Source organism: Xenopus laevis, chromosome 4S, assembly GCF_017654675.1.
Source record: "Xenopus laevis strain J_2021 chromosome 4S, Xenopus_laevis_v10.1, whole genome shotgun sequence".
Lineage (NCBI taxonomy): Eukaryota > Metazoa > Chordata > Amphibia > Anura > Pipidae > Xenopus > Xenopus laevis.
In genome coordinates, this window is record NC_054378.1 from 19,297,993 (window position 1) to 19,310,405 (window position 12,413).

General features: G+C 43.8%; 1 protein-coding gene across 6 annotated transcripts in view; it reads right to left on the minus strand.

Moving 5' to 3' along the window:
- The window catches only part of tead1.S (TEA domain family member 1 (SV40 transcriptional enhancer factor) S homeolog), a 97,069-nt gene that overhangs the window by 59,446 nt on the left and 25,210 nt on the right, over window positions 1-12,413 (minus strand). For all 6 annotated transcript variants that reach the window (NM_001110754.1, XM_018259264.2, XM_018259267.2 and 3 more), the window contains 1 exon segment: window positions 6,771-7,024. In NM_001110754.1, the coding sequence (NP_001104224.1) occupies window positions 6,771-6,972 (202 nt within the window). In that variant the 5' untranslated portion in view covers window positions 6,973-7,024.

A 12,413-nucleotide genomic window follows, 5' to 3' on the forward strand; every position in this document is an offset into this window, starting at 1 on the left:
CCTCTAATCCTCATCACCTTTATATTTAGTATTATTAAGGTTTCACCGCTGCCTTTTTCCAGCTATGATAAACATGCCCACGATTTTCTTTCTCTTGAAATATCGGCTTACGGTTACTGCACCCTACCCAGTTACAGTGCCTTTCGGATCGGGTGACGGCGGGCAGCCTTGTATAGGTTGCTGCAAGATGGGGTGGGGGGGAGAGACAATAACATATCTCCGCCCAGTGACTGCAATAACAGGTGGATAAACATGAAATCTGATCCCCACCACCACATCTGGCAAGCACCATTTATACATTTGGGATGTTTCAGGGTCGTTTGGGGAAAAAATATTCCAAAATCTTCGAGTTTTATAATAAAGAGCTGGAAATTTGGGAATTTAAATTCCCGATTTCATTACTGGGGAAAAAAAGTAGTTCCATGGTTCAGCCACTAGAGGCACTAGTCAGCTTCCCACAAGGTCCTGAGTTCTAGTCTAGGCAAGACAGGTCTTGAATCTAACCTTTTATTCTATATATGTTCCACAATACAGTACAGGTATGGGATCCATTATCAGGAAACCCATTATCCAGAAAGCTCTGAATTACGGAAAGGCCGTCTACCACAGACTCCATTTTATCCAAATTTTTACAAATGATTACTTTTTTCTCTGTAATAATAAAACAGTACCTCGTACTTGACCAAAACGAAGATATAATTAATCCTTATTGGAAGCAAAACCAGCCTATTGGGTTTAATATTTATATGATTTTCTAGCAGACTTAAGGTATGAAGATCCAAACTACAGAAAGATCCAATATCAGGAAATCCCCTGGTCCCGAACATTCTGCATAACAGGTCCCATACCTGTACCATTAAAATGTGTGAATGTGTGCTTACATGCATTCACCACAAAAGTACATCACTTACATATGTGATTGTGAACTTCCTATGTTGCAATAGGCAAAACTGCCTGACTATCTGTTCTGCTGGCTCTCCTGGGACTGTCCGAAAACATACATAGGAGTTACACAGGGGCAGCCAGAGAGACTTTTAGGGGATGAGTAAGCCCTTTCTCTGGACCTCCTTGTCTTCCGTTTGTGCAGCAGCAGCAGATGTTTCTTGCCAGCCCCAGGGCTGCCTCAATTCCAGGGAAAATATGAAATATGGAGAAAGACAAACAAATGACAGACAGCCAGGGAAGTGGTAAACTGGATGCATACGGCAGATATGAACTAAGGGCAAGTGGTCAGATAAGAGAGCAGGGTGAGGTGAGTTCAGTTAGTAACACATGGGGGGGGTCGCAGTAGCTGCACATCAGTAACAGCTACAAGGGCAACACAGATGGGAGCTGTGGAAAGCAACAGGGTGATGGGAGTTGCAGGGCAGTTTGAACAGCTGATTTAAGAGATTGAAAATCAGACCAGGTGAAATCTGCAAACCCTCCCAACTCCCAGACATCCCCGTCCTGCAGACCCTGCAAACCTTCAGCCAACAGCAGCTGCAAAACCTGCACCGGACCGGGCTCTAAGGGGGACATGACAGCTACAGGCTGAAGGCCTTGAGGTGTACGGCAGCCCCGGGGCCCGCGCTGGGAGTGCAACGGCAAATCAGAGCAAAGGAGGAAACAAATCCTTCTTTCCATTACATCATCCCATGAGTGAAAAGGGCGGGAGGGATCCCAGATGCAAGCAGCCGCCCCACCATCTGCTGCCCCCTTGTACCGCATGCAAGATTTCTCTCCAGTCTCCTACTGTTAGTTATTGAGAGAAGGAACTGCAGCCGGGATGAGAGACAGGGAATTCATTTTGGGCAGCAATGTTCATACCTAAATAACTTCCCCATACTATGACCAGAAGCCCTCTAGGGGGATGTAAGTCACTCTATTCATGTTTGAAAATGAGTCAGCTATTTTGCCAGTTTTTACCTGTTTATTGTGCTCTTGGATATTAAGTTATTAAATGCCTATCTGGTTTAAAGGATCAAGGACCCTAGCAACCTAGAAACAAACTTGCTTTTCTTAAAAGAAAAACTATGAACGGTATCTATGTATTTTTATAGTCCCTGCACTGCTGGTTCTGACTGCTGAAACTGCCAATCTTAAAAAAGAAAAGCTGTGGCTGACAAACAGAAGCACAAACTTGCATTCGCCAATGTCAGCTATTCAACTGTTCGTTTTGAACAAGTTAAAAGACCTGATTGGTCGGTATTGGCAACTGCGCTAATGCAATTTGGTTGGTGTATGTAACAAACATGAGTGGGTAGGGGTGTATGGGAGCTTGAGAATAAGCAGAAGGGAAAGTGAAAGAAAGTTTGCGTGGAATGAGTAGAATAACACCACTGCTGTTGTACACATTCCCACGGACCGTAGCCCTCTGCCTGAAAGACTTACTTCTGAACTGTTGTCCAACTACAATTTCAAGAAGTGGAAAACTGGGGGTGCTGGGGGTTACAGTTAAACAACAGGTGAGAGGCTACAGGCTGACCACCCATGCCTTTATATTCAACAGCAGCAGGAGGGATAGGCCACAGGTTGGTTACATTTTTGGAAGTGAGCTGGACTTGAAATCCGACTGTAAAGCAGAGTAAATAAAGCAGTCAGAGGAAACAAAACATAAAACATGGAAATATTAGTTAGCTAGCACTGACGCAATATGGACTTAGTTGCTTCATTCCTTAAAACGTCCCATTCTTTCATTGGGAAGAGGGTTCTACGAGACGTTTGTGCAGATCAGAGCGGAGCAGATAATTCCTTATTTGGGCATTGTGCCACAACCTATCCTTTAAAATTCAGTTTTCATCCCCACCCCCGGCAGGCCGGAGGAGTTCACTAAGCACAGCAAGTGGTAATGGATTGATAAAGCGATGCAACACTGGGCACCAAAGCTCAGCTGGAGAGCAGAACGAGACTGCAGCCATCTGCCTCCGCTCTCATTTGGATGGGGCACTTGAATTTCCTCCTCATCTGTATCCGCAAGTCCAAAGGCCCAATGATTAAACGACCACATGGAGAGCAGTTATAATCCACCACAACCGTGACAAACACAGCTACCTCATGCCAAGACAAGCTACAGAACATCAACACTGGCATGGGTCTGCTGCATATAGCAGGTGGCCCTCATGAATGTCACCAGAATGCATGAAGCCCAGCCACAACTCAAGTGAGTACAGCGAGGAACCAGAGAAAAGAGAGTGCAGGTTGGGGTACAATCATACACAGCGAGATACACTCAGTTGGTGAGGTCTCCAAATTAATGATCATGGCTAGATGTTGCCACCAATGCTCTGGAACAAAATCAGGCTAAAGGTGGCCATAGACGCAACAATTACGATCTTTCCAAGAAAGATCGTTCGTTCGATTCAAGACCTGAATCATCAGATATACAGGTAGATATACAGGTAGAAACAATAGACTTCTACCTGTATCTGACGATTCAGCACTAACAATGGCCAATGTTTGGGTGCTTTCAAAGGCACCCAATTAAAATGTTCCATCCAGCCCGATCGATGAGCCGACCGATATTCAAGTCTTCTGCCTATTATCAGTTGGCTCTTTTCGCACCATACACGCACTGAATATTGTACGAAAATATCGTACAATATTATCTGTGCATCTATGGCCACCTTAATACTATCATTGGCCTGGAAACCAATATAAGATCATACAGTGGGGTCCCATGGAGATATCATTTGGACAGGTCCATCAGTGGGCCCTATATATGGCCAATAAGCAGCCAACTTGGTCTGGAGGGACCAAATCAATAGCTTTTACTGGCCCAGCTAGTAGGGATAGTAGGGACAGGAAACAAACTATGGAGAGAAGAGGCTAACAGTGACAACAGAGAAAGAGAAGAAAACAGAGAAAGTGGAGACTGACAAATAAGTTAGGAACTGAGCAGAGTGGAGGTTTGTATGGAGGAAGAGCTTAAGGGTGGTGCCACACGTGCAGATTCAGGTGAGATTAGTCGCCCAGCAAAAATGAGAATTGCCGGTGGGATGGCATTCGGATCGCTTCATTATCCGAAGTCATCCGAAGCTGCCACACGAGGAAACTTCGGGCATCTTTGGGAAACCAAAGTGATCCATATGCCATCCTACTGTCTATTCACATTCTTGCCGGCAGGAAGGCATTTTGGGGAGGTTAGTCGCCCGAAGAAGAGGAGATTTGTCGCTGGGCTACTAATCTCCCCCCAAATCTCCATGTGTGCCACCACCCTAAACAAAGACTGAAGACACTGGAGATCAAGGAAAGTCATGGCTGATAATCGGAAAGGATCTTGGCATTGAAGATAGCGGTCATTTATTACTGGAGGCAAAGTTTGTCATTGAGGACAGCAGAGGTTCATAATGATGAGAAGATCTAAAAACAGAGGAGAGCAGTTGTGTACATGGAGAGGTAGATAATGATGAGAGGTGCTTGCGATAATGGATACAGGAAAGAAGAGGCTGATAAGGAAAGAGGAATTTAAAATTTAGAAGTGCACTTGATAACATGGGGTGGTACTTCAGATATGGGAGAGTGAAGGTAGACAACGGGGAAACGATCTTCATACTCATGCTAGAATGGAGGTTTGTAGTAGCGGCAGAGACCAGAGGCTAAGGACAGAAGAGGCTTTAATTAAGAGTCTAATAATAGATACATTTGAACAGACTTTATACTGGATAGCAGGCTGGTAACAGGTAAAAAATGAGACCAGGGCTGATAATGGGGAACGGAGTTTGAAAGGGAGAAGACCTGAGGCTCTGATGGTAGGGAGACAAGTGGAGGCTGATCGGAGGGAGACAAGCGGATGTTAATGGGAGAGAGACAAGCGGATGTTAATGGGAGAGAGACAAGCGGAGGTTGATGGGAGGGAGACAAGCGGAGGTTGATGGGAGACAAGCGGAGGCTGATGGGAGGGAGACAAGCGGAGGCTGATGGGAGACTAGTGGAGGCTGATGGGAGGGAGACAAGTGGAGGCTGATGGGAGGGAGACAAGCAGAGGCTAATAACAGATGAAAAATGTTGAAACTGGTTCTATAGACCAGTCACTATTAGAAAAATTCCATGTGCAGTGTAGGACCTGACTGTCATGTGCCATAAATGTTACATTTCCCAATGTTAACTATGGGGAAAAGTGTTAGCCTAGTTCTGTAGCGGGGTATAATGGTTGGGGGGGGGGAGTATATCCAAGTCAATTCTATGCTCACAGCAGTGCTGAATTCAGGCTCAGGTAGAGTGGGCATTAGTCTTGGCCAACAGCTTCAGAGCTGCTTTTGGGGACAAAAGAGTACCCCAAATGACAAATGAGCAAAATATTGTGCCCGATATTCAACCAACAGCCGACAGCCAGGCATCCCAACCCCATCTAAGCAGCCAGCAATCAGAAGCAACCTTCATATGGCGGACAGAAACTCTCAATGTTCTGCACGAAGCAAGAAAACTCAGGAATGTCTCTCTCTCTCTCTTCCTCACAATCTGGGTCACTTGGCAATCAAACAGAACAGGTCTAGAGAGTTTCAGAAATTGGCTTCTCCTGCCGCTCAGTCATATGGCCACATGCAGGGGGGGGGGAGCAGCTTCATTCAGACTCAAGCTGTTCCTCGCAGAACCACAAGCAAAGGAAATATTCTTCTCTGTGTGCAAGGTTCCAGCTCCAAACACTTTAATTAAGAGTAAAATTGGAGCAGTGTTTTCCCTTAATTGACTTTTACACACAGGCTCCCGTATTCCTGCCAGGTTACAGACAATAGCTTGGTCTTAAGCGCTAAATTGCTTGATATGCTCCCATTTTCAGTCGTCTTCTGCCAAAAACACAAAGCACCTATGGCACTTGAAATGTGTGCCACCAGGATATAAAAATCATCCCATATAAACTATCTGCTATAACTTACCCACCAATCTCTTTAGATTTTCTGTAATGTGCAGCATTTAATTAACACAGTGACCCCAGCAATATATCTAACAGAGGTTCCAGCAATACATGTAATGGTGACCCCAGCAATATAAGTAGCAATGGCCTCAGCAATATATGTAACAGTAACCCCAGCAATACAAGCAATTTTCGGCCAGATATCGGTTGGAGAAGCCCAATGGAGGGCCCCATACATAATAAGCTGGGAACATTATTGGCAGCTTTTATCAGTCGGTGTGGGTGCACCCGAACTGTTCTGCAGGCTGAGCTCCTCCCACCACTCCTCCAGCAACAGTGTCCCCAGCGATATATGTAACAGTGACCCCAGCAGTATAAGCAACAATGGCCACACCAATATATGCAATTTTTGGCCAGATATTGGAGAAGGCCACTGAAGGTGGCAGCTTTTATCAGCCCGTGTATGGGCACCCTAACTGTCTTGCAGGCCGAGCTCCGCCCACCATTGCTCCAGCAACAGTGTCCCGAGCAATATATATTACAGTGACTCCCGCAATTTTTGTCCAGATATCAGTCGGGCAAGCACACAAGTGGGCCCCATACACAGGTCAATAAGCTGCCTGTATTGTCTTTCGGCAGTTTTTATTGGCCTGTGTATGGGTACCTTAAAGGGGTTTTTTCACCTTTGAGAACGTTTAGTATATAGACAATGATATTCTGAGACAATCTGCAATTGGTTTTCAAATTGAAAAGTTGCTTAGAATTGGCCATGCTATAACATACTAAAAGTAAACTTAAAGGTGAACCCCCCACTCCGCTCACCACAGCTCCAGCCTCACAGTTTAATGAACACAACCTTGTGCAACACCAGTGTTCCCAGTAATACATTATATCCACTTATAGAATACAATGTAACTCAGCATCTGGCTGGACTTACCATACATTTTGCCTTCGTCAGACAAGATAATTTTCCTACGGCCGCAGGGGGGATAGATGGCCAGGGCCTCCTGAAAGCTCTGCTCAATGTCCGGGCTCCAGACCCCCTCGGCGTCATTGTCCATGGGTTTATCTGCCGAATCGCTCATCCTCTCAATGTCATCGGCAGGACTATCGCTGCCGCTCCAACTGCTCGGCTCCATGATTGAGGTTGGGAAATCCAAGCCGAGGCCTGGATTCTGCACAAAGAGAAACCTGGGGGGGACACAGAAAAGATAAGATATTATGGGATACATCTGTTATCATGAGCAAATAATAAAAGCAAACTTTTCAGTGTTCATGCTGGTTAAGACTGGGGGGTTGGGTTATAGTTGGCAGATATCATACAGCAACCACAATTGCTACATTCAATAGGCCAGTTCCTAGCCGTTGCCAGCTGCTGAAACACTTGGTGCACATCAGACATGGCGCTTTTTATTGATAACAAAACTGGGGCATTGAAACCACCATTGATTGTCCTGGGCAAATTTGCCCATAGGCAGTAACCCATGGCAACCAATCAAATTACTGCATTCATTGTTCTACTTGCAGCTGGCTTCAAAAAAGCTAATCACTGATTGGTTGCTATAGGTAACTGCCCATGGGCAAATTTGCCCAGTGTTAAAAAATGAGCCCCACTGTTATATCTAAAGCAGCCCCAGGCATCTCCAGCCAGCAGTGCTGAAAAGCCTGTAGCACCCCCATTCCCATGCATTTAATGGTCTGATGCATTTACAAACATTAGGTCATGAACATGACTACCACAATAGAGAGCCAGCCTTTGAGACCAGTCCTTTGGAGATACAGCAGTAATGTCACCCTAGATTACACCACGTTACTTTGCATTAGATCCTAGTCTATTTACTGTCTGACTCCACTTTTCCTCCTGATGACAAAATCCCTTTAACTCGTTGTCAAGCAGCGGCGGCGAATGCGAGGACGCAAATAAATAAAAGATGCCGGTGCTATATATTCACACCTGCTAGGAGAGGTAAGGTTCCCTCTTTCCACAGACAGGGTATTAATGTCACATCACAGCTCAGGACGCGCTACTCTTATTTCACGACTACCAGGAGACATTCTCGCATCGCGCCCCCAAACAGCTGCGTCTGACAATCACTGCGGAGCGGACAATCAAGTGGAGTGTGAAGCATATGCTCCACGCAGGGACGGCGCGGAGGGAACCAATCTGATCACACACAAAGGGGAAGATGGGTTTTTATACAGAGCAGGGGGGCACCAGCCGCGCCATCTATGAGCCTTGACCAATTTGAAACGCATCTCAAACGTTCCCCCAGCTGAGAGCCAAGACTCGCTTCCTAGACAAGGAAACAGACAGCGAGAGATTTCAGATTTTAACTCAGTATATGCTAGCTCGATGCTTATGTTTACCTGGTGGCATCACAATAGTAAAGTTTATAGTTCCCATTGTTTAACAGCTAGATACGTATAAAATGATGCCCAGGCTGCATGGCTAGTTATCCGTTAGTGCAGCCTACCGCATAGAACAATATTGATTTCTGTGCATGCATACAGAAAACAAGTAAATTAACTGCAACTTAGTGATGTAGCATGTCAAGTTTGTGTGTCTAGTCTTAAGGAGCAGGCAATCCTACAGCAGCATTCCAAAATGTTAAAGGTCCTGTGACCTTTTGGGTTAATGACCCCCTTTGCTGTCCAACAGCAGTATTACAATAAACAAGACAGGTGCCAATTTATAGAGACAAGAGGAAAGTGTTGGAAGGGTTACTGTCTGCTCTGCTCTCATTTCCCTATAGAAATAGGGATTGGTAGCACTAGATAGGTACCTAATATATAGGGACAGACTTTAAAAGCCTGATTGCATGAAGGCCATATATTGTAGAGTTTAGTAGAATAAACAGTTAAATCGCAATAATGCAAATACCTAATTTTCTGGCTACTGAGTTGAAGGCAAAAAAGGATTTCAGTAAATAAACAGATTCAGGCTCAATGCTGGTAAATGATGGAAAGAGATGTAGGACATTGGTATCTTAATTAGCACTTCTGAATTTTTTTTCTTTCGTTTAATGACACTGGGAGATGGTTTGTTAGACTCTGCAGCTCCAGAGATTACAATGATGCTTGTGGGGTTATTAAGTGACGCAAAGAGCCAGTGCATTATGAATCCCCCTTCCTCTTGACCTATATGTGAAAACATTCAACTTGAGGCAGAAAACAGCATTTTGTGACAACAAAATGAATAAATGCTGCCAGGGTTTGAATAGTAAATGGGATATATTAGGAAATTAGAGAATGTACAGTGACAATAATAATAATAAAGGCAATTAAAGATCTGAGTGAATATGGTTTCAATGAGAAGAGAAGTGATTGGGGGGGCATATAATCACCCTGTATCAATATAGATAAAAGCACCAATAAATAAAAAATATCTTTCTTGAGGGCCGCAGAAATGAGAAATATGAAAACTTTATTAAAATTCAATGCAGCCTCCTATAGTTTATTTTCCTTTGGTAATTCTACAAATAATGAGAACGACCTGTGCAAACAACCCGCCCCTCTTGGCAACTTCAGTCGGGACATCAGGTCGGCAGATGTGTCCCTATATCCCACCAATCTGTTTTTTGGTTTACAGGATCTCTGCAATAATAAGTTTCTACCTACACTGGTGTGTATGGTAAGGTGCTGCTCAGAGTTCAAACACGTTGTCCTGCAGCGGCGGGTTACGAATACACACCAACTAATTAAAACCTCTGTCATTCAATAAACCTAAAAAACATGATCCGAAAGTAAAAGGAGCTTAAACTCTATTATTTTCATTGCATGAGGCAGGTCTTCTAGCATACTGCACCCCACAGCAACAACACCAGGACCACAGCCAGGTTAACCAATGGGAATACATAATAATGATTAAAGGGGAAATCTTATAATAGGCCCCCCTTTAACAGTCCATTTTTGCTAATTTTGGCGCTATTTTAATGCTAGGAACTGTTGGCCGCCGCCTAGGCCATTATGCAAGACTTCATTATAATTTCCTCCCCTCTCCGGATTTAACGGCAGTTTATGGATTAGGCAAGACCCTGGAATGTATCCACCAAGTGTATTAACCCGGCAGGAAGGCGAAAAATAACTGGCATCCTAAGCGCCGCTCACAATGAAACAGTCTCTGCCCTGAGTCCAATTATCACCGGCAGGTGCTTTCAGACACGGTATTTAAAAGGTGAAAAGAGAAAAGGGGTCGAGTGGGGGTGGGCGGCGTTGGAAGCCGCAGCACCTATTTCAAGGGATACGTTGGGGTTAAAGCCAAGGAGCAATCATTATCTTGCAGTTTATTTGCAAACAGCATGATCAGATAATATAATTAACCCCATCTCAAAGAAAGAAGGGAAAGGAAGGAAGGAAGGAAGGAAGGAAGGAAGAAGGAGGGGGGGGAAGGAAGAAGGAGGGGGAGGAAGGAAGGAAGGGAGGGAGGGAGGGTGGGAGGAAAGTCACCTTTTGACCATCACTGGTTTCCATTGGACGGCATCAGCAGTAAAGTACCTGTGGCCTTAATGTTTCGGCAAGAAATGACTGCTAGTGATGAGCTAATGTATTCGCCAACCATGGATTTGTTGCAAAATTCCGAACCATCTCTTAGCAGTGGAAAAATTAGCTGAGAACAATCGCCCATTGACTTAAATGCATTTGGATAAAAAAAGTCACAGGGAAAAATGCCCATTCCCTTTAATGCATTATGACAAAAGTCCGCCATAAGACAAAATGCCCACTGACTTTAAAGGGGTGGTTCACCTTTAAAGTAAATTTTAATATGTTATAGAACGACCAATTATAAGCAACTTTTCAATTGGTTTTCATTGTTTATTTTTTTTATAGTTTTATAGTTCTTTGTCTTTTTCTTCTGACTCTTTGCAGCTTTCAAATGGGCGTCTCGGTCTCCTAAAAAAAACAAATGCTCTGTAAGGCTACAAATGTATTGTTATTGCTACTTTTTATTACCGATCCTTCTATTAAGACTCTCCTATTCATATTCCAGTCTCTTATTCAAATCAATGCATGGTTGCTGGGGTCATTTGGACCCTAGTTACCAGATTGCTTAAAATGCAAATTGAAGAGCTGCTGAATAAAAAGCAAAATAACAAAAATCTTCAATAATAAAAAATTAAAACAAATTGCAAATTGTCTCAGAATATCACTCTCTACATCAGTGATCCTCAACCAGTAGCTCGTGAGCAACACCTTGGATGTTGCTCCCAGTGGCCTCAAAGCAGGAGTTTTTTTCTTTAATTCCAGGCTTGGAGGCAAGTTTTGATGCATAAAAAAGAGATGTACTGGCAAACAGAGTCTCCTGTAGGCTGCTAGTCCACATAGGGGCTATCAATAGCCAATCATGGCCCTTATTTGGCACCCCCAGCAACATTTTTCATGCTTGTGTTGCTCCCCAACTCTTTTTACATCTCAATGTTGCTCACAGTTGAAAAAGGTTGGGGATCCCTGCTCTACATTATACTAAAAGTTATCTCAAAGGTGAACAACCACTTAATGCATTTGGAGCAAGAAAAATTGTTGTGCTCGGTAAAATTATTGTGCATAAAAACGACCATAGACTTCAATGCGTTTCGCAAATTTTTTGCCATTTCGTGATTTTTTTCAGCAGTTTTGAAAAATTGTCAGCGAAACGGGACAGATTCACTCATCGCTAATGACTGCCTGCAGTTTGTTCAATCTTTATCAGGCTTTAATTTTACAATGTTCCCCCAAAATGTATGGTATGTTCCAAAATATTCAACAAAATATGATACATGTGTACACTGGTTTATTTAGAACATGGCTCAACAAAGAAGGACCGCTCAAGGTTCACTCTCCCTTTTTTTTTTTTTTTTTTTTTTTTTTTTTTAGAACACTTCCCCTTCCTGATGCCAATTTGCCCTAAAATGGTGCACTCTCTGGAATCTCTGCTATGGGAGAGTTCTTCAAGCTCAACTTGAAAATCAAGTTTAATCTTTCGGGCAAATGCCGGCAGCGACACGTAACCCCGCCTGGTTCTTACAGTGACCCCTTGCGTGTTTCTAGCTTCAAAAGAGCCCCGAATCTCACACTTCTACAGAGTAACCTGTTGCCTTAAACCATTAACCTGTTCCATGCCAGCAGCATTCTCCATTGTCAGTAACCCCAAAAAGAAATAATGGTCATTCCCAATAATGGAACAACACGTGGTGGGGGGGAGCACAGTATCGCCTTAAATCATACTAGTTGCTGTTAAGCTGTTAATAAGCAGATTTTTGTGTTCTGAAGTTCTTGCTTATTGAATCCAGGGGCGCTGCAAGAAGAAGAGGGGTAAAATAGGGGTTGGGTAGGGGTGCAGGCCTAGGTATTCATGCTCAGAATGCAGAGACTTACAGTTTACAACAGCTGCGGGTATTAAGGGTTAAAACTTCAGCAGAAGAACTTGTGACTTGATACATTCACATTCAACCATCCATGGGCCAAATCTTTTCAAGATACATAACGTAATTTTTGGAAAGAAAAAAAAAATGCAGCAGTAGATTACTCAGCCGCTCTTGGGTCTGACGAAAAGCCCTTTGTGTCTGCATCTGGCTGCCAAATGGATAGTGCTGGGTTTAATCCC